Source organism: Neovison vison, chromosome 7 (assembly GCF_020171115.1).
Source record: "Neovison vison isolate M4711 chromosome 7, ASM_NN_V1, whole genome shotgun sequence".
NCBI classification, from domain to species: Eukaryota; Metazoa; Chordata; class Mammalia; order Carnivora; family Mustelidae; genus Neogale; species Neogale vison.
The window spans coordinates 196,457,577-196,481,102 of record NC_058097.1 but is presented as its reverse complement, the minus strand read 5'-3'; the positions used below and the strand labels follow the sequence as shown (position 1 = coordinate 196,481,102).

General features: G+C 36.8%; 1 protein-coding gene across 1 annotated transcript; it reads right to left on the bottom strand.

Annotated features, from left to right (window-relative positions):
* Positions 1-1,653: 1,653 nt before the first annotated feature.
* On the bottom strand, positions 1,654-23,211 carry MS4A5 (membrane spanning 4-domains A5). The gene is made up of 5 exons (XM_044261153.1): positions 23,059-23,211; positions 17,735-17,863; positions 15,207-15,263; positions 14,117-14,269; positions 1,654-1,749 (listed from the first exon to the last, which is right to left on the bottom strand). The coding sequence occupies exons 1-5, from the start codon at positions 23,209-23,211 to the stop codon at positions 1,654-1,656; spliced, it is 588 nt and encodes a 195-aa protein (XP_044117088.1).
* Positions 23,212-23,526: the final 315 nt, after the last annotated feature.

The following is a 23,526-nucleotide window of genomic DNA, read 5'->3' as shown; positions in this document are numbered from 1 at the left end:
TGCAAAAGCAGTTACCAGAATCTTGTGGCTTCTGTTACACTAGAGAGAAGCTCTGCATTGGAATCACCTAGAAATCTTTAAAAACTATTGATGCCAGGCTCTCACCATGTTCTTTTTAAAAATTTATTTTTATGTTTTTATTATGTTCAATTAACCAGCATATAGTACATCATAAGTTTTTGTTGTAGTGTTTAACGATTTATTTTGCATGTAACACCCAGTGCTCATCCCAGTACGTGTCCTCCTTAATACCCATCACCCGGTTACCCCATCCCTCCACTCCCTCCTTTCTGTAACTCTCACCACATTCTGATTTAATTGCTGTAGGGTGGTATCTGGTACATTTGGGGGTGGTGGGGGGGTGGGTTATTAAATTTCCTCCAGTGATCTGAATGTGCAGTAAAGTTAAATTGGCCTTTGTTTTTCAATGGGTATAAAGTTTTTGTTATGTAAGAAGAGTAAGTTCTAGAGATCTACTGTACAACAGAGTACTTAGTTACTACTACAGAATTGTACACTTTAAAATATGTTAAGAAATAGATCTCATTTAAGTGTTCTCATCAAAAAACAAACAAGCAAAATCCCACAAAAGAGCACAAGAAAATTTTGGAGCTGATAGATATGCTCAGTTATGGTGCTGGCCATCAGGGGAGTACATATACATTAAATGTGTGCATTTGTTTGTAAAGAAACCATAATTAAAAACAACTAGAAATAAAAAGAATGTCAAGCAACCTATAAAAAGAGATTTGTAAAACCATGTATCAGTGCCACTCTTCACACTCCTATTTTTTTTATTTTGGAAAATAACTGTTATGTTAATAAAAGGTTACTTGTATTAATGTGTAATGAAACTTCAATAATTTTTTTGTGTGTAAAGGGGTTCTGAGACCAAGAGTCTAAGAGACATTGGTATGTTGTTGTAGGGATTAAGACCCTGGACTCTAGAGCCAGACTTGCCTGTTGACATCATGGCTCTGCCATTGTAGGCTTTGTCACCTGGGGCACTTTGCTTACCTTCTCTAGGCTTCAGCTTCCTTGTCCATGAACTGTGTATAATAATTTACCTCTTAGACTTTTTGTGGGGTTCGGTGAGTAACACACAAAAAACACTTAACACAGTACCTGGAACGTTATAGTGGCTTTAACTAATATATGCCCTCCTTGTTACTATTTTAGTTGTTATGAGTAACTCACATTGATGATTTTGCAGTAACAGTGCAAAATCTGTAGGCCAAGCCATTCTTCCATCCAACTGATTTTTGCACACAACCATGGTATAGGAGCCACTAGGTAGTGTCTTGAAGAAATCAGCAGGAGATGTCGCTCCACACTGTGCTCTTTGGTTCATTACTCTGTATAGTGTGACAACACTGCATTGCTGCCCTTCAGTTCAGAGCATGAATGACTAAGAGAGGAGGTGACACCAAGATGACGATGTGACTTGGGGAGAAGAAGAGATGGCATTGCAAAGAGGCAGGATTTATTTTATCAGCCAAAATGTTCCCAGATTCCCCCTCTCTTAAGTCACTCCCCTTGGCTTCCCACAGTTGCCAGCCTTATTATGTTCCTTCTGACTTTTTCTCATGAACATAGTTCACCTCTTGATGATATTATAGCACATCTTTATTCCCACGGTGATATTCAGCACCATTAGTCACAACAATAAAAAGGTCTCCTCATAACTGAGAAAGACAGAGAGATGAATAATTCAGCAATGCTGAAGGCCATCAACATAATCAAAATTCCCTGTAACAGAAGAAGAAGGAAAAAGAAGAATCATGATATTAGCACAATAATGTTTTTTCTGAAGCCAATGAGGTAAAAATTCCCGATTAAGAAAAGCTTTCTCCTGCATGTCTCAGGTATATCTGACTCTTGTAAAGGATCACGAGAGTATACAGCTGTTGCAGCACAGGAGAGCACAGCACAGCTCAGGACAGCACATTATTTTCTTAGAGAAAGTCAGGCAACGCAATCCACTTTCTATATCATATGCCGGAAATGCCCCATTTCATGAATATATACAATACAAAAAAATAATTCCAAAAAGTGGTCTGTTCAAACCATAAGAGACTCTTAATCTCACAAAACAAACTGAGGGCTTCTGGGGAAGGGGGGTAGGGAGAAGGGGGTGGGGTTATGGACATTGGGGAGGGTATGTGCTATGGTGAGTTCTGTGAAGTGTGTAAACCTGGTAATTCACAAACCTGTGCTCCTGGGGCTAATAATACATTATATGTTAATAAAAAAATTAAAAGATTTAAAAAAATTGGTCTGTTGAAGGAGAAAGAGATTAAGAAATAGGAAAAAAAAATAGAAGCAGAACTGAAAAGGAAAGGAAAAGAGGGGAAAAACCCTACAGGTACAGGCAAAAGAGGAACATGTAGAAAAAGACACAGAAAGAAGCATAGGCGAATAGTACCATCTTCTGTTCTTTTTATCACGGCTAGAGGCTGTTTTCAAATGCTTTCAGCTTGGCAACAGGGAGTGTGAATAGGATACACACCTTGTTAGGAGCCCAGAGGCTGGACACACAAGTGTTTTGCCAGTGAATGTTTGTGAAAGTTTGTGAAGGTCCATATGGTTAATATTCTGTCCTGCAACTGTATCTATGTTTTGAGTATATATTGAAATATTGTTTATTTTAAGGTCACATTGTTTTTAATGGCCGCATAATATCTCATGGTATAGTTGCCATAATTCATTTATTCTTTAGTGACTGGAAATTATTTCCTTTTCCTCCTCTTCTGTTGTGTTTGTTCATTAATGCTCTGAATGATGCTGCAATAAACGTTCTTGTTCATATGCTTTTATATATAGGTGTTTAATCGCTATGGAGACAGCTACTTGGATATCTTTCATATAAGTAAACACCTCCTTGCTTTCCAAAATGGTAGTAACATTTCAGATTTCTGCCACCGACACACGGAACCTCATTGTCACCATTTCCCTACCTGTGAAAATTTTTATAGCTTTAATTTTACCAATCTAATGAATGTATCTTTGTCCGCTATTAATTTAACTGGCATTTTCCTGACTACTAGTGAATTCGAGCCTCACTCTGAGTCTATTTGGCCACCACGTTTGCATTTTTGTAAATTCCTTCCTCATAATCTCGTCCATTTTTTAAATTGTGTTCTTGACTTTTTGTCAGTTATATTCCTTCTTTGTATGTAAAAGCATTGAAACTGCTATTATCTGCTTTACAAATATTTTCCACTTTTTAAAAAATATATATGTATTTTACCCCTTTTTGATTTCCAGATCAGCATATATTATACATTCCCATCACCCCAGTAAGTTTGCTTGTGTCGCTTCCCAGTCAGTGCCCCTCCCCAGCCAGAGGCAACCACTATTCTGATTTCTAACACCATTTAATAACTTTTCCTGTTCATTTTTGTATCTGAATTTGTTCATTCAGTTTAGTGGACTGAGGTTCATCCATGCTCTTGCATGTATCAGTAGTCTGTTTTCTTTCTTGTTGCTTAGTAATATTCCATTGTTTGAATAATCAGTTCCTGTAGCCACTCTGTTGTTGATAGACATTTGAATTATTCCTAGTTTTTAACTGTTACAAATAGGTTTTCTGTGAACATTTTTGTATATATTGCTGAGACATAAAATGGGCCTGATTAGCTGATAAAAACTACCAAATAGTTTTCCAAGGTGGTTGAGCTATTTTACATTCCCATCAAAAAGGTTTAAGAATTCCATTTGTTTCACATTCCTGCCAGCGTTGGGTTTTGACAGTCTTTTTCATTGAAGCCATTCAGGTGTTCATACAAACATTGTGACTTTGAATTTGCATTCCTCTGGTAACTAATAATGTTGAGCACATTTTTACATGCTTCCTGGCTGTTGGCATATCTTTTATTGTGAAGTGTTTGTTCAAGTCCTACTAATTTTTTTGGTCTTTTTATTATTGATACTCAGAAGTGCTTAATATATTCTGGTTATGGGTCTCCAGTCAGATATATGTATTGAGGAGATTATCTCCCATTCTTTGCCTTTCCTTTTCTTTTTCCTTTTTTTAAAAAAATTGAAATGTAATTGGCATGTAACATTGTGTAAGTTTAAGGCATGCAGTCTGTTGATTCAAGCATTTTATGTTGCAATATGATTATCATCGTGGCATTAGCTAACACCTCTCTCATGTCATGTGATTATCATTCCATTTTCTGTGATAGGAAAAATTTAAGATCTCATTTCTTTGTAACATTGAATAATACAGTATCGTTAGCAACAAGCACAATGCTGTGCATTAGAGCTCCGGAACATTTTCATCTTCCGATTGGAAGTTTGTATTCTTTGACAAACATCTGTCCAAATTCTCCACCCCACAGTCCCTAGTAACCACCATTCCACTCTGTTTTTATGAATGTGGCTTTTTAAGATTCCACATGTAAGTGATAATTGTACAGTATTTGTTTTCCTCCATCTAGCCAGGTGGAGATCTCATTTAGCATAATATCTTCAGAGTTCATTCACATTGTTGCAAATGGTAGGACCTCCTTCTTTCTTGTCGCTGAATAACATTCCATTGCAAATGTACCACATATACATCCATTGATGCTTAGCTTGTTCCCATTTTTCATTGTTATAAATAATGCTCCAATGAATATGAAGATGTTCCTATCTCTTTGAGTTAGTGTTTTCTCTTCTTTCTGATAAATACTCAGAAGCAGAATTGCTGGATTTTATGGTAGTTTTATTTTTAATTTTTTGAGGAGAGGGTCCTCAAGATATGGAAGCATATTGTTTTCCATAGTGACTGTACCAATTCTTATTCCCAACACTAGTGCACAAGGGTTCCCTTTCCTCCACAACCTTGCCAACACTAGTTATTTCTTGTCTTTTTGATAATGACCTTCTAACAGATGTGGTATTTCATTGTGGTTGTGATTTGCATTTTCCTGATGACTCATGATACTGAGCATCTTTTTGTGTACCTGTTAACCATCTGTTATGGCTTCTTCAGATCCTCTGCTTATTTTTTATTTGTTTTTTTTTTTTTTTTTTGCTCTTGAGTTGTACAAACTCTTTATGTATTTTGTTTACTAGATATATGATTTGTAAATATTTTTTTCCTATTCTATATGCTGCATTTTCATTTTATTGGTGATTTCCTTTGTTGTACAGAGCTTTTTAGTTTGATGTAGCCCCACTTGTTTATTTTGCTTTTATTGCTTTTACTTTGGGTGTCAAATCCAAAAAAATCATTGCCAGGATGGATATAAAATAGTTTACTACCTGTGTTTTCTTCCAGGAGTTTTATGGTTTTAGGTCTTACATTCAAGTCTTTAATCTATTTTTAATTGACTTTTGTATACAGTGTAAGATAGTGGTCTAGTTCCCTTTCTTTGTGTGTGGCTGTTTAATTTTCCTAATACCATTTATTGAAGAGACTGTCCTTTCCCTATCATATACTCTTGGCTCCTTTGTTGTAAATTAATTGGCCATGTATGATTTGGCTTATTTCTGGACTTTCTGTTCGTTCCACTGATGTGTGTATCTATTTGTATACTAATACCATGCTGTTTTGATAACTATAGCTTTGTAGCATAGTTTGAAATCAGGAAATGTGATGGTTTCAGCTTTGTTTTCTTTCTTTCTCAAGATTGCTGTTGCTATTTGGGGTCTTTTGTGGTTCCATAAAATTTTCAGAGAAAAATGCCATTGGCATTTTGATGGGGATTGCATTAAATCCGTAGATTCCTTTGAGTAGTATGGACATTTTAACAATATTAATCCTTCCAATCCATGAACATGGGATATCTTTCCATTTGTTTGTGTCTTTAGTTTCTTTCATCAGTGTCTTAAAGTTTTTAGTATACAGATCTTTCACCTCCTTGATTAAATTTACTCTTAAGTATTTTTTCTTTCTTTTTTTTTTTTTAAGATTTTATTTATTTATTTGACAGAGATCACAATTAGGCAGAGAGGCAGGCAGACAGAGAGAGAGAGAGAGGAGAAAGCAGGCTCCCTGCAGAGCAGAGAGCCCTATATGGGGCTCGATCCCAGGACTCCAGGATCATGACCTGAGCCGAAGGCAGAGGCTTTAACCACTGAGCCACCCGGGCGCCCCAGTATTTTTTCTTTTTTGATGCAGTTGCAAATGTGATTGTTCTCTTAATTTCTTTCTCATGACTCTTTATTTTATAGATATGCAAGTGATTTTTGTATATTGATTTTTATATCCTGCAATCTAGTTCTAATAGGTTTTTTTGGTGGAGTCTTTAGGGTTTTCTAGGTATAATATGTCCTCTGCAAACAGAGATATTTTTACTTTTTTCCATTCTGATTTGGATGCTTTTTCTTTGTTTTCTTCACTTCCCCTTCCCCTTCCTCTTCCTTTTTTCTTTCTTTCTTCCCTCAGTTGCTCTGTACTCCGTGCTCTTGTACTATGTTGAATAGAAATTAAGAGACTAGGCATCCTTGTTTTGTTCCTGATTTTAGAGGGAAATCTTCTGGTTTTTCATTGTTTAGTATCGTGTTAGCTGTGGAGTTGTCATATATGTCCTTTATAATGAGGTATGCTTTTTATCTCAGTGTGTTGAGAATTTAAATTTTTTCAGGTTGAATTTTGTTAGATTCTTTTTCTGCATCTATTGAGATGGTCATATGATTTTCATCCTTCATTGTATTGATGTGGCATATCACATTTATTGATTTTTGTATGTTGAACCATCCTTGCATCCCTCGAATAAATACCACTTGATAAGTGTATGAGACTTTTGGGGTATCTGGGTGGCTCAGTTGTTAAGCATCTGCCTTTGGCTCAGGTCATGATCTCAGGGTCCTGTGATCAAGCCCCGCATCGGACTCTCTGCTCAGCAGGGACCCTGCTTCTCCCTCTCCCAGTCCCCCTGCTTATGTTCCCTCTCTCACTGTGTCTCTCTTTCTGTCAAATAAATAAATAAATTCTTTTAAAAAATAGTGTATGAGACTTTTAATATATTATTGAATTTAGTTTGCTAACATATGTGTAGAGAATTTTTGTGTATATGCTCATCAGGGATATCGTCCTACAATTTTCTTTTCTTGTAGTATAGTTGTCTGGTTTTGGTGTGGGTAGTCCTGGGCTTATACAATGAATTTGGATCCTTCTTTTCTATTTTTTTTTTTTTTTGAAGAGTTTAAGGATTGGAATTAATTCTTCTTTAAATTTCTCGTAGAATTCACCAGTGAAGCCATCTGGTTCTGGACTTTTCTCTTTTAGGAGGTTTTTTTTTTTTCCCCTAAAGATTTTATTTATTTATTTGACAGAGAGATCACAAGTAGGCAGAGAGGCAGGCAGAGAGAGAGAGGGAAACAGGCTCCCTGCTGAGCAGAGAGTCCGATGCGGGTCTCTATCCCAGGACCCTGAGATCAGGGTCTGAGCCGAAGGCAGAGGCTTAACCCACTGAGCCACCCAGGTGCCCCTGGCAGGTTTTGATTACTGATTCGGTATTCTATGTTCAGGACTAGTAATTACTGTGTTGAGGACTAATTTTCCAATACCAATTGTTTTCAGTTTTTGTTAGTCTGCTATCTTTACTTCAACTTTACTTTTAAAAAACATCTTCACTGGACATAGAATTCTGGATTGAGAGCATTTTATTTCGTCAGTTTAAAATGTCATTCCACTGTTTTCTGGCCCCTATCAGTTCACCTCTGTCCCTTTGATTGTGTTTACCCCCCACCCCAGCTTCTTTTTATGTTTTGCTCTTTATATACTTTTCCCCCCAGAAATCTGAATATTGTGTGCTGTATGTAGTTTTCCTTGTATTTTCCTGTTTGTGGTTCATATCCTGTCTTTGATTCCTTTACAAAATCATTAGCCATTCTCTCTGTGAGCATTGGCCTGTGCTACATTTTCATTTTCTTTTTTGTAGTTCTTTAGTTGTATATAGGGCACATTTTTTCCATTCTTCTCCATATGTCCCTTATGTTTGTTCTTTCTAATGTTTTGTATCATTTTTTTCTCTTTAGGGATTAGTCTTTGTATTTTATGCTGATTCTCTCCCTGTGTGTTTCTGAAGTGTCTAATCCACGGTTTGCCCCATCCACTGAGGGCTTAGTTTCAGTTCTATAAATTCCAATGACTTCTTTCTAATGGGTGTCAGTCTCCCATAATATTCTTCGACTTTTTCTCTTCTCTGTTAGAAATAACAGCCATGTTTATTGTCAAGTTTATATCTGATGACCCTATCATCTGGGTCACCTCTGAGTGGTTTCTATCACTGATTTTTTTTTTTAATATTTATTTATTTATCTTAGAATGAGAGAGAGAGTGGGGGAAGGAGCAGAGAGAGAGAGAGAGGATTCTGAAAGAGACTCCCCGCTGAGCACAGAGCTTGAAGTGGGCCTCAGTCCCAGGATCCTGAGATCATGACCTGAGCTGAAACCAAGAGTCAGACACTTAACCGACTGAGCCATCCACATGCCCTGATTGTTTTTGTTTTTCAGTTGTTCTGTCCTATTTTCTGGTATGACTACTTTGTTATGTTTTGTTTTACACTTAACTATAAATGTAATATGCAAAAAAATGGTAGAAATCCTAAATTATGTTATCTTCCTCTGGGGATGAATTAATTTTCTTCCATTAGACAGATTAGGAGAAGGTTACCATGATCAAAATAACTTATGGATGAATTTCAGTTTCGTGAGGCTGGTCTGTTTCCTTTGTCCTTAGTTCTAGGGTGTAGTCTTTCTTCAGAAGTGAAATTTGTGGATGTTTACCAGACTCCACTCCTCCTCTTAGTGGACTCTGGACAATGTGTGTGTGTGTGCAGTACTCTTCTTGGCTGCCAAAAATCTCTTCTTGGTCTCTTAGCCTCTTAGCTTCCTATATACTTAGCGTCTGATCTTTTTATCCTACACATCTTAGGTGTCAATAAATAACTTGTGGAGGAGAATTTTGGGTTTAGTTCAACATGTACAATTCTTACAGGATCCTTGCACTTTAAATCCTGGCTGCCTTGGTTTCTTTTGTTTGTATTCAAACAGTTGGAATTTTTTTGTTATTTTAATAAGCTTTAAATAAAAGTGATTTTTACTAGAGAGCTGCTCTAAGTTACTCTGTCATAACCAGAAAAAAAGGATTTGTATATTTTACTGTTCCTATAAATGCCCTTTGCTAGTATTTTCAGTAAACCAATCATTGGCTATTTTGAATCTTTCTAATGTGTACATGATTTATTTATTTATTTATTTATTTCTGCTCTCATTGTTATATATTAATTCCTTTGTTCTTCTTTCTTTGGGCTAATTTTCTCTCCTTTAATCCCTGAGATTAATATTTGGGCCATTATTTTTCAAAGTATCGTATTTTATAGTTTCTACATTTTTGAACTATGAATTGCCTTAAAACTATTGCTTTACCTTCTGCCCTCAAGTTTTTGAGGGACTTCATATTGTGATTTCTTCCCTGATTCAATAATTACTTTGAAGCCTACTTCTTAATATTCAACCACACAGGCTGAAATTATTTTTATCATTGTTTATTGTTTTATTGCATAGGATATACACTAGGACTTCAGCCTTTGGTATTCTGGAATTGTCTTGTTTACCAATATATAGTCATCTTCTGTTGGCCTGTGTTACAAAATGTGTATTCTTCATTGTTGGGTATAATAGACTAAATATATCTCTTAGTTCTAGTTTTTTTACTTTTGATGATACCATTAATTATTAAAACATTGAAGTCTAAAATCCTTCAAATCTTCACCCTCTTCTCAGGGAAACTCAGGTCCTTAGCAAAGACAAATAACAAAAGCACCATTTGCTCCCTTCTCTACTTATATGTTAATGCTCACTGGTATTTTAAATACTTTATTTTTAATCCCAATATATATTATCGTTACTGCATTACACAAGCAGTATTCACTTATTTGTCCACTTGTTTATATCATTCTTTGTTCTTCATTCCTTCTTGCATCTCATTGTGCTGTCAGTTTCTTTCTACCTGGAGTTCATTCTTTATTCCATTAATTCTAGTCTGCAGGAGGCAAGCTCAGTATTTGTATCTCTAAAAATTCTTCATTTCACTTCATTCTTTTTTTTTAAAGATTTTATTTATTTATTTGACAGACAGAGATCACAAGTAGGCAGAGAGGCAAGCAGAGAGAGAGAGAGAGAGGGAAGCAGGCTCCCTGCTGAGCAGAGAGCCTGATGCAGGACTCGATCCCAGGACCCTGAGATCATGACCTGAGCCGAAGGCAGTGGCTCTAACCTACTGAGCCACCCAGGCACCCCTCACTTCATTCTTGTAAGATTTTTTTTTTCTTCTCTTTTTTCTGTTTCAAGTTTTTATTTAAATTCTAGTTAACATATAGTGTAATATTGGTTTCAGCAGTAGAATTCAGAGATTCATCATTTACATATAACACCCAGTGCTCATCTCAAGTGTCCCCCTTAATTCCCATCCTCCATTGAGTCCATCCCCCACCCACTTCCCTCCAGCAACCCTCAGTTTTTTCTCTATAGTTAGAAGACTGTTTCCTGGTTTGACTCTCTCTTTATTTTCCCTCCTTCATTTATCTGTTTTGTGTCTTAAGTTCCACATATGAATGAAATCATACGGTATTTGTCTTTCTCTGACTTATTTTGCTTAGTGTAGTACACTTTAGCTTCACCCATGTCATTGCAAATGACAAGATTTCGTTCTTTTTGTGGTTGAGTAATATTCCATTGGGTATTTGTGTGTACGTGTATATATATACACATCGCAATAATGGGTAGTGAATAATAGAGGTTATTGGTTTGTAGTTACTTTTTTTCAGAACACTGAAGATATTGTTCAGTCTTCTGGCTTTTATTGTTGCTTTTGAGAAGTTAGGTATCAGTCCAGTTGCTTCTACTTTTTCCACTGGTGATTTTCATAGTTTTTTGTTTGTTTGTTTGTTTGTTTCAGTTTTAGTTAAGATTACTGAGAATTGATAATGAAAAGAAACCATGATTTGAAAATTAACTGCACTTTGAGTCAGCAAATTGATAAAGTGTACCAAAGCATGATATGCAAAACCAAATATCTAAGTTCAAGGTTTTAACATAAGCTGTCTCAGAGCTTTATGTTCAAAATAAGGCCACAGAGAGATGTTTTTATGCTAATTCCATGTGAATTCATGTTTTCAAAAAATTAGACCATTGACTCTGCAACTCATCTAGTTCACAAATCTAACCAATTTCCTTCCAGACTACTGTTACTCTCCCCCAAAGTTATCTTATGACTCCTCCAACTGAAGAAATCTTATAAATGCCCTTTTCCATTTCCCCCTATTGTGTCTGAGACCCTATGCTCACCCTTGATTGCAAATTTAATAAATTCAGCTTTTAACTGCAATGGTGGCCCACCAAAGGACCACCATTCCTGGTGGTCTTTGAAGGTGCTAAACAGTCACAGAGGCCCCACAGAGGTCTAGTCAGACTCCTCATGATTATGGTTCTGGTCTTTTGACTCATTTAGTGCCTATTCCATTGACTGCCTGTGAGCAACCCTGTCCAGGGTTTGCAGATCTATGTTGATGAGGCAAGTCTAGCACTTTTTATTAGATAGGGTCATTTTTATTTGTCCTAGGAATCAGGTTTCCCAGGACTTTTTCATTATCATTTCATATCTATTCTTGTTTACTTTCCCCTTGGTAGGGTAGGGGTGAAGGAAAAGATGGTCTGCCAAAGCTTTGCCACTAACCATCCTGTCTATCTGCCTTTTCTCTATATTTTTGTGTATCTATAAAAATAAATCCTGGGAAAGGAGTTATGTCTTGTTAGCCAGCCACCAGGACTAATAAGTGTCTCTTTGACCAATATCCTTTCTAGGACCATTATCTTGGATTACTTATTAAAATCTTTTTTTTTTAACTATTTTATTTTTTATTTTTATTTTTTTTAATTTATTATTTTTTCAGCGTAACAGTATTCATTATTTTTGCACCACACCCAGTGCTCCGTGCAATCTGTGCCCTCTCCAATATGCACCGCCTGGATCCCCCAACCTCTCACCCCCGCCCCTTCAAAACCCTCAGATTGTTTTTCAGAGTCCATAGTCTCTCATGGTTCACCTCCCCTTCCAATTTCCCTCACTTATTAAAATCTTTTAAGAAACTTTTCCAGTCTTGTCTATATGTAGGAAATTGGCTATAGGAGAGACTTCTCTTCACATATTCTACCGGTTGGAGGCTGCTGATTTCTTGTGTCAGCAGGCAGGGGTGGGTTTTACAAGGCCTTCACTGTCCCTATTACCTTCTTACTTCCTGGTAATCACTGACTAAATTCTCCAAAATTCTGTATTATATCTCAGCAAATGATTTGACTTTTGTTCTGATAACTCTGATTATATAATAAATTTCCACTAACAGATGTGGATTACTTTTCCTTGCCAGCCATCTACTTAATCATTTTTTGTGACCTCAGGTAGGTGATTGGTTATTTTGGAGATATCATCAGGGAAAGAATGCACTTGAGCCTTGCTGGAGATCTTACTAAAATCAGAACTACCATCACCACCATTACCTCACTTATTACAGACATTAAGCTGCTGTCCTCTAGAAACTTTACAGAAGTAAATGGTCCAAAATATGGGACTGTCTAATACATATGTGGCCCAAACTTCTCAGAATTAGGAACTAGACTACTTCCACTCAAGGTGACTGGAACAAAACTAACTCCCTCATAACGACCAATGCCATTGATGATGATGGGCTTATACTCTTAACTATTTTATCTCCTCTATGCTAATTCAAGGTTCTGGATTATTGGTAGACAATTCTACTAATACATCACTACAAGGACAGCCTTCTTGAAAATCTGTATTGTCATTTTCCTTCATTCACTCATGTTGACAATAAGGGACAAAAACTCCTGAAACTGATCCAAGAATAAATAGGAGAACTAAATAAACTAATAACAGGTAATTAAAAAAAAAAAGAAAACAACTTCCCAGAAAGAAAAGCCCAGACCTAGGAGACTTTACCAGTGAAGTCTTTTAGATGTTTATGGAAAATTCAACATAATTTTTCTCAAACTTTACGAAGAAGTATAAAAGGAAGCAATAATTTCCAACTCCTGCTATAATGCCAATATTAACCAGACACAAAAAAAACAAAGATATCACAAGAAAAGATGAGTATAGACCAATATCCCTTATAAAGATGCAAAAATCTTTAACAAAGTACCAGAAAAATGAATGCAACAACATATTAAAAGAATTATACAGCATGACTGAGTGGGATTTATCCCAGGAATGTAAGGTTTATTTAAGATAAAAAGGTCAGTCAGCGCAATTGCATCATAACAATAGAATAAGGAACAAAAATGACATGATCATCTCAGTTGATATAGAAAAAGCACTTCACTAAATTCAACACACTTGGAAAATATGTTCAACAAGCTAGAAAGAGAAAAAACTTTGTCAGCCTGATCAAATCCATCTAAAAAACCCTCAGCCACCATCATACTTTGTGGTGAAAGACAAGATGTTTTCCTTCTAAGTACAGGAAAAAGATGAGGAAGGGATATCTGCTCTTGCAACTGGGATATTTTACTTCTACGAATACTCCCTTTTCCTTAGGTGATTGATAACATTCCAGCTTTCCTGACAAATCTTGATGGGTCTTGATGACTAATTTTTCTCTCCATGTAGATTTACATCTTTTACATTCCCTTAAACTAATAATCCTAGTGGTGTTATGGAAAGAACAGAAATAAATGCCCGTTTTCAGTATATACTATGTTTTATCAGAAGCCCAGTCTAAATATTCAAGCCAAAACCAAAACCATAAAAACATTCCACTTACAACTCTAACATATATCTGGGACTATGAATTGCTACCATACTGCGGTACCTGCGTTTTTCTTCCTGTATCACTCTACCTTTTATATTATACTCATTGTTGTACATGTTTTATCTTCTCCACTCATCTGTGAACTCCTGAAGTTGGGAGTTGTAAAGTGTTTATTTTCCTATTCCACAATGCCTGATACAACCTATCAGATATTATGATTTCTATAAATGTTTGTAAATAAAAAGAAAACACGTGTGTCAACAACAGTATTTGGATTTTGCTGATTAGATGCCAGTAAATCTTTATGATTATACCCATTACTCCTCGCCATAAAATTGCAGCATACTCACAATGAATAGGGTAGCAACAGCCTGACAGTGAGTAACTGTTTTAGCATAGCCACAAAAGAAGTGTTGATCTAGAATGAGACCAAATGTGATGAGAATGACTCCAGCTAATGCTCCCAGGGCACTGAGAAAATTCATTAGTCGGCTCAGCTTCACCTGAAAGAGATGAAGACCATAACACTGAGTCTACAGGCAAGAAGCAATGGAGGGAGGATTTTAGGCACAGCATTGCAATGCCACAAAGCAACTGTGTGATCATATATGAGACATTTCACCTCTTCTGGCTTCAGGCTGTCAGCCAGAGAATGAGGGAATCCATTGAACCTTCAATAACCCTTCCATCCCCCACAATCTGTACCTAAGTTAACTCCCATTTAGTTGTGGTGAGGGATGCACACTTAGGCATAGCCACATTGCACTGCACTTTGATGCTCTGGTAAAAGTCATGACCTATTTACATTTTTGTTTTTTGACTCTGTTTAACTAAACATCGTATTTCTTTACAATTTTATTTCTTCCTTAAATTTCAAAACTGCAGGAGAACTCCTGTGTTGGAAATAATTTATTGGCTTATTAATATCTCACATTTTTGATTCCTTCAGAGAAGTAAAAATATTCTACTTATAATTTACCTGTAAGTGTACCTTCTGCATTCATTAACACTGTATTATTTATTTTGAACTTCTGCTTAAAAGGTTTATTTCATTAATTAAATTGTTTTTAATGAGGTTGTCTTCACAGTGTGCCCATCATGCAAGTCAAACTAGTGCTTTTCAAAGCGATTGACAACACAGAAAGAATGAATGAATGAGTTACTGGAATACTGAGACCCATTTTACCATTTGGCTTAGGAACTTGGCTTTTATTCTGTGCCTCAGTGTTTTTATATATAAAATAAGAAACTGGATGACCTGGAAAGCTCTTTTGGAACTGGTGTTTTATGATCCTATGGACAAAAGACCAATGCTGTTGATTGGTATCAGTACTTGACAGTTTGTGGAATTATAGTGAGTTAATGATATTCCAAATTCATTTCAATGCTAGAATTACTTCAAAGTTATAAATTTTTAGTGAAGGGGAAAATGTAACTCACCAGAGTTTTTGTGGTTTTTCTTTCCAATGCAACTAGGAAGGCTCCAGAATTAATGAACTATTAAAAAGAATAAACATTTTAGTAATGGGTTTAAGTGCTGTTGAAGTGTTATCAGAGAATAAACTTCTATGTGTTTCATTAACATACCTTCCTTCCTAGTGCACAGGATGATCCTCAGAGCAGTGAGGAGGGTGACATGCCTGGTAAAATTGTCCGCAAATGAGTAGTGGACAAAACATTGAACTAGAAATTAGCTTTAGCCTTAAAGATCTGTTTGAACATGAGATTTTTTTTTTTTTCCTTTTTTTTTTTTTAGCTTTCTCATCTACCTTCCTTTTATAGCTGTTATGGACTGAGCTTTGATATCATTCCACACCGGTGTCAAATCAATTCATAACCAATAAAATCAGATTCTGTCATTCTTATAAGAAACATCCTTCATACCCATTTGCAATCCAGTGTGTCCTGCCAGCTAATATGCTGGGCATTCTAGAAAAAAAAAAATCCCAAGAATTTTCATGGAGATGAGTCTCATGTGGTAGCATCATTATCAGGTAGAATTTCCAAATTGGACACCAGCACATGCATTTTTATGTTTCCAGTCCCACTGCCTGGTATTTCTTCAGCCTCACTCTTACAGTCCTCAGGATAGAAAGTGTTCTCCCATACCTTGAGACTTTTGTTCATGGTTCTCCGTTGGCATGCAGCAAGATATCCCTACCCCTTGTGCCCAGCCATTTCCTGCTCTCTACCATTCCCTACCACCCTTGCTCTGTGTGTGCCCTCCTCCTGATTAACTACCCATCCTTTAAAACTCAGCCAAGCTGGAGCGTCTCTGGGCATCTCCCCTCCTTTTTGTAGGTGCCTTTCCTACATTGGCAATTCCTGTGTCTGTCACTGCTCTGATCACACCCTGTGGTGATGATCTGACTCTCTACTTGAGAGACCTTGAGACCAAGAACTGCCTTTTCCCCCGAATTCCCACACACAGTCCATTCTGTGGCACTAAACCAGGTGCTTAAATAATGTTTATTGAATGAAATTAAATAAATGCCTCTGTGTAGCTCAAAGGTACATCTGAGAAGCCCTCCCTGTTTCTTTACTTCTCCAAAGAGAAAACGGATCTTTCATCTCTCCTTACATGAGCAGTTTCTACACCTGTGTGATGTCATTTATCACATTACCTTTAAATGGCCTGTTTACCTGTTTTCTTGCTGAACCTAGAGCCCTCTGAAGGAAGGGCTCATATATTATTATTTTTGTTAATTTTTTCACCAGTTTTACTGAGATGTAATTGACATACAGTACTGTATAAGCTTAGGGCAGATGCATAATAATTTGATCTACATATATTGTGAAATGATTATAATATGTTTACTTCACATCAATTATTTCATATAGCTACAACCCTCCACTCCTAAAAGAAAGAGAAAGAAAGAAAAAGAGTATTTTTCTTTGTGATGAGATTCTTTTAAAATTGACTCTCTTAAAAAATGTTCATATATATCATACAGCAGTATTATCTGAAGTCATCCTATTGTACATTGTATCCCTAGTACTTATTTATCTTATTACTAGAAGCTTGTTCCTTTTGATCACCACCCTCCATTCCCTCTCTCCTCACTCTCCGCCCATGGTAACCTTAAATCTGAGCTCTTTTTCTTTGAATTTTTTAGAATTCTAAATATCAGTGAGATCATGCAGTATTTGTCTTTCCCTGTCTGGCTTATTTCACTTGCATAATGCCCTTAAGGTCTAAGCATGTTGTTGCAAGTGGCAGGATTTCTTTGTTTTATTTTTTTTTTATGACTGTGTATTACATATATATATATATGCACACACACACACATGCATGCACATATATATAGAAAGTATTTAATAATAAATTCTATATATAGAATTTAACTCTTTATATATACACACATATCATGTATGTATGTATACATATATGTATACACATATGTATGTGTGTATGTATACATATACATATGTGTACACACACTTCTTTATCATCCATCTTTTGATGGACACTTAGTTTGTTTACATGCCTTGACTTTTGTGACTAATGCTGCTATGGGCATGGACATCCAGATATATCTTTGACATAGGGTTTAAATTGCCTTTGGATATATTCTGAAAGCGGAATTGCTGGATCATATGGTCATTTTAATTTTTTGAGGAAACTTCATACTGTCTTTCATAGTGAGGGTCCATGTATTATTAACCTTTGGATCCTCATTGCCTTCCTCTATGTATCTGACTTATAATAGATAGCAACTCATTTTTGAATGAATGAATGGACAAATGATACCAAGACCATGGGCATATCCCCAAAGGCACCTCAGAACCCAATGATGGAACATCAGTAACTCTGATGAACTAATGGGGAAGTAATTTCAACAAAGTTGATTTTTATTTTATCTTTTCAAAACATATCCTAAAACTGAATGCAGCTCATTTGGTATTTAAGAATTCCCTAGTATCCCTGTTGTCATGGCTTCAAATTGAACTCAGTTGACTATACTCACCAAAACAGAGCTCCAGAATGGATATCCTGAAACAAATATAAAAGGGAACCTTGGGTACGGATTTTCAAGGGTGAAAAGGAAAACAACTCCAAAAGAAAAGTTCATCACTCCAAACAGGATCTGCATAGCCTATAAATAGAGGGATAAGTCATGGTAAGGAAAAAGCAAAGTGGTAGGTTTCCTTTTCAAAAATATACAGTCTTCTTTGGGTTAAAAGGATTTGGTGATTACCTTCTTTTATAAATAGGGGAAGGATAGTAGAAGCCCCTTTATGATGCTCCCAAGTGTTTTCTTGATTCCTTTATCTGATATTTGGTAACAGGTAAAATGATCTAAATTAGTGCTCTGGAAAATGTAGCCCATGGATTGGCAACATTAGGATCACCTGAGAATTAGAGATACAGACTTTCAGCCTCTAAAACCTATATCCTCTGCTTACTGAATAGAATCCCCAGGTTAGACCAGTCAAGCTCTCCAAACAGCAGGGAAATGCAAAGCAAAATCACAAAACAATAGAACCTCACTTCTGTTAGAATGGCTATCATCAAAAAGACAAGATAGCAAATGCTGGTGAGAATGTGGTGCATTGTTGGTGGAGATGTTTCATTATGGAAAAGAGTATGGAGATTCCTCAAAAAATTAAAAATAAAACAAATAATTGAAAAAAAAAAGTAGAACAGTGGTTTGACTATTGCTAGGGAAGACTGGTGAGAATGACATAGAGAATGGAAGATATGCCATGTGTGAGTGTTTGTTCTCTGCCCTCTTACTCTCCACCTGCCTTCTCTGAGTCCTCTCATTTACTCCCATAGCAACGATGACTTTTAAGTAGGTGAGTTTTGAAGAATATCCTTTTCTTCAAGTCCAAGTCCATTTGAGTAAGTTCAACTCAATAGTCACTATCCATTAATCTAAACTATTAAAATTGTTTTCTAACTGGTTTTTCTGCACCAGCTTCCTTTCTCTCTATTCCAGTGTGATGTCAGTGCTGAAGTAAGATCGCAAAACAGAACCAATCTGGTTACTCCTCTCAGTTTGTTTGAAACAATGCTCCCGAATCTGGTGCTTATCAAATTCAGAGAAGTGTTTACAAAATACAGATTTCAACACCTCCCAACCCGCCAACTCCCTCAAAGCTCCTATTCAGTAGCTCCAGAACAAGGCCTGGAGACTTGGTATACACATTTTATGAAGCTCCTTAGGTGCATTGTTGATTTCACAGATTGGAAGCTACTTGTCAATATTATAAAGTCTAAGTAAGGATGGCTATAAGATTCTTGGCAGTTAGGGCTCCAGATTACCTTCCTGGTTGTTTCCTTTTCTACACCAAATATTATTTTTCACATTTAAAACAAATGTTGGTAAAATATCCATAACAAAATTTACCGTACATACGTACCATTTTACTTAAATTAATATTTTTTTTAAGATTTATTTATTTGACAGAGAGCACAAGCAGGGGGGCTGCAGAGGGAGAAGCAGGCTCACTGATCTTTTTGTCTTCATATTTTGGCCTTTCCAGAATGTCACATGGTTGAAATATAGTTGAAATCATATAGTTTGTTGTCTTTACAGACTGACTTCTTTCATTAGAATTGTGTATTTTATTAAAGCTTGAAATCAGGTAACGTGATGCTGCCAGCTTTATTTTTGTTTTTCAACATTTCCTTAGCGATTCAGGGTCTCTTCTGATTCCATACAGATTTTAGGATTATTTGCTCTAGCTCTTTGAAAAATACTGGTGGAATTTTGATTGGAATGGCATTAAAAGTATAGATTGCTCTAGGCAGTATAGACATTTTAACAATGTTTATTCTTCTGCTCCAAGAGCATGGAATGGTCTTCCATCTTTTTGTGTCTTCTTCAGTTTCTTTCATGAGTGTTCTGTAGTTCCTCGAGTACAGATCCTTTACCTCTTTGGTTAGATTTATTCCCAGATTTCTTATGGTTCTTGGTGCTATAGTAAATGGAATCAATTCTCTAATTTCCCTTTCTGCATTTTCCTTGTTAGTATATAAGAAAGCCACTGATTTCTGTACATTGACTTTGTACCCTGCCATGTTTCTGAATTGCTGTTTTCAAGCTTTACTACAAAGCTATGCTCACCAAGACAGCATGGTACTGGCATAAAAACAGACACACAGACCAGTGGGACAGATTAGAGAGTCCAAATATGGACCCTCAACTCTATGGGCAAATAATCTTCGAAAAAGCAGGAAAAAATATACAGTGGAAAAAAGACAGTCTCTTCAATAAATGGTGCTGGGAAAATTGGACAGCTATATGTAGAAGAATGAAACTCGACCATTCTCTTACACCGTACACAAAGATAAACTCAAAATGGATAAAAGACCTCAGCATGAGACAGGAATCCATCAGAATCCTAGAGGAGAACATAGGCAGCAACCTCTTCAATATCAGCCACAGCAACTTTTTTCAAGATATGTCTCCAAAGGCAAAGGAAACAAAAGCGAAAATGAACTTTTGGGACTTCATCAAGATCAAAAGCTTCTGTACAGCAAAGGAGAAACAGTCAAGAAAACAAAGAGGCAACCCATGGAATGGGAGAAGATATTTGCAAATGACAGTACAGACAAAAGGTTGATATCTAGGATCTATAAAGAACTTCTCAAACTCAACACACACAAAACTGATAATCATTTCAAAAAATGGGCAGAAGATATGAACAGACACTTCCCCAATGAAGACATACAAATGGCTATCAGACGCATGAAAAAATGTTCATCATCACTAGCCATCAGGGAGATTCAAATTAAAACCACATTGAGATACCACCTTATACCAGTTAGAATGGCCAAAATTAGCAAGACAGGAAACACCGTGTGTTGGAGAGGATGTGGAGAAAGGGGAACGCTCTTACACTGTTGGTGGGAATGCAAGTTGGTGCAGCCATTTTGGAGAACAGTGTGGAGATTCCTTAAGAAATTAAAAATAGAGCTTCCCTATGACCCTGCCATTGCACTGCTGGGTATTTACCCCAAAGACACAGATGGAGTGAAAAGAAGGGCCATCTGTACCCCAGTGTTTATAGCAGCAAGGCCACAGTCGCCAAACTGTGGAAAGAACCAAGATGCCCTTCAACGGACGAATGGATAAGGAAGATGTGGTCCATATATACAATGGAGTATTGTGCCTCCATCAGAAAGGATGAATACCCAACATTTGTAGCAACATGGACAGGACTGGAAGTGCTTATGCTGAGTGAAATAAGTCAAGCAGAGAGAGTCGATTATCATATGGTTTCACTTATTTGTGGAGCATAACAAATAGCATGGAGGACAAGGGGAGATGGAGAGGAGAAGGGAGTTGAGGGAAATTGGAAGGGGAGGTGAACCATGAGAGACTATGGACTCTGAAAAACAACCTGAGGGTTTTGAAGGGGCGGGGTGTGGGAGGTTGGGGGATCCAGGTGGTAGGTATTATAGAGGGCACAGCTTGCATGGAGCACTGGATGTGGTGAAAAAATAATGAATACTGTTACTCTGAAAAGAAATTAAAAAAAAAAAAAAGAAATGTGTATTTTAGGTTCCTCCATGTCTCTTCATGGCTTGTTGGCTTATTTATTACGGGCACTGAATAACATTCCCTTGTACAGATGTACTGCAGTGTATTTATCCATCCTGATTTTTCTTGTTTCTTTTTTGTTTATCTTTTAATCCTCTTAAAGCTTTCAAGTCTAATTTGCTCACTCCCAGCTCTCTTTTGTCATTCCTAAACTATGCTACCATGAGATCTTTGCTCAGGACGCTTTCTCTGTCTAGAATACTCGGCTTTCCTCCTTCTTTTTCATTTCTACTTATTAAAATTACATCACTTCTTTAGTGTTCAGATTAAATGCCAAATTTGCCGCAAAGTTGCCCCATTGCTTTTAGATAGGAGTGACTGTTCCCTTTCTGGGTTCCCCTGTCCCTCACCCCCAACCATTTATGGCTCTTATTAGATGCTACTGTGAAATGTGGTATTTAATACTGTTATTTTATTTTTTCTAAAGTATGCATTTATTCTCCTCAATGAGAGAAACTAGGTTGTATTTATTTCTATAACCCCTGTAGTGTCTAACATAATTTTTTGGACATGGTTCAATCCATTTTTGTTAAAGTAATTTGAACTCTTTAGCGGGAGTTTCAGTACAATTATATTTGAATAGATGCTAAAGCACTTTAGGCTGATGGCCCTTTTCTGCATGTCAATGGGCCATCTTTCTCTACTTCCCACCCCCCACCCCGGGGAGGGGGGGAGGGGGAAAATCCGTTTCTTTCTATTTTCCACTCTTGAAGGCTTGGGATTGAAACGACAAATATTTTGTAAGATATAGACACTATCACAGTCTTAAACATCTGAATGGCATTTTCTGAAAGGAGGATTGGTAAATAAAAAATAATTAACAGTCATGAAATGGAGAAGTGTGTGGAGAGATGAGCATTTATAGTATTAAGGGGATTTTCTGCAAAAGCCCCGCATATAAAAATATATCATATTGTGAAACTGAATTCTGAGTCTTGATTGGGAAAGTGTAAAACTGTAGAACCAGTAACCCAGGATATAAAGTCTGATCTGTTGACTTCTACTTGATTTTCTCTTTCTTTTCTCTGAACTTAACTAGGAAAAAACTCCTAGGTCATCAGTTTGGAGATTTTTAGTTTAATTGCAGCTTATTCATTTTATATATTTATCTCCGTAGAACCTTGTACATAATTGGATTAGCTCTTACCTTGAAACATTGTGCCACCAGACATTTCTTTCCCTCTTCTTCTTCCCCATCCCCAGTTCAACTTCTTTTGCAAAGTTATATCTATAACACCCTGTTGGGGGTGGCTGATTAAGCCCATGGTTCATAGACTGAGTGGCTTATAAAAAACAGGAATCTATTTCTCATGATTCTGGAGACTGAAAGTTTGAGATCAGGGTGCCAGCAAGGTTGGGTTCTGGTGTAGACCTCTTCTGGGTTGTAGACTGCCAACTTCTCTTTTGTAACTTCACATAGTGGAAGGAGAGCTAGCTACCTCTACGACCTCTTCTTATAAGGGCATTAATCCCATTCATTAAGACTTTACCATCATGAACAAGTATCCCCCAAAAGCCCCACCTCCAAACACCATTACTTAGGAATTATGATTTCAACTATGAATTGTGAGGAACACAAATAGTCCATAACACACCCTCAGTAGAGTATACCATCATGAACAAGTATCCCCCAAAAGCCCCACCTCCAAACACCATTACTTAGGAATTATGATTTCAACTATGAATTGTGAGGAACACAAATAGTCCATAACACACCCTCAGTAGCAAATCTGACTTACCCCTAAGATTTTCATTTTTGTAGCAAGTGATTTTGGAAAAGGACCGCTCGTATCGTAGGCTGTGGCTGTAAATTCTGTTGATCGCAAGTCAGGAACATTAATCTCTGGAGGAAATACCAGAAACACAGGGTTGTGTGCAGAGTTTGAATCCATGATGGTGCAGTTGATATTTTGAAATGAAAAAATGTTCTTGATGGTACTTAAGTCTAGACCATGTTCTTCTTCTGTACCAAGGCTGCCTGGAGCACTGGCATTGTTGTGCTTTGTCTTGGAATTGTAGAACCATAGAGTCACAGAGTCATGGAATCTAAGAATTGGTTGAGATCTCAAGGTTAATGAGTAAAATACCCAGAACTGTAGGTCAGAGGACTTGCCCAGTAGTCCTAGTTCAGTCAGGAACTCACTGTGACCTTAGACAAGTCACATCCTTTTTCTTGGTTTTAGATTCCATATACGCACATTGATCAG

Coding starts and splice junctions, on each gene's coding strand:
- MS4A5 (XM_044261153.1), bottom strand. CDS start 23,211: ATGGATTCAAACTCTGCACACAACCCTGTGTTTCTGGTATTTCCTCCA. Junction 17,864..23,058: donor CAAAAATGAAAATCTTAGGG/GTAAGTCAGATT, acceptor CTCTATTTATAG/GCTATGCAGATCCTGTTTGG. Junction 1,750..14,116: donor CTGTTGCTACCCTATTCATT/GTGAGTATGCTG, acceptor CTTCTGTTACAG/GGAATTTTGATTATGTTGAT.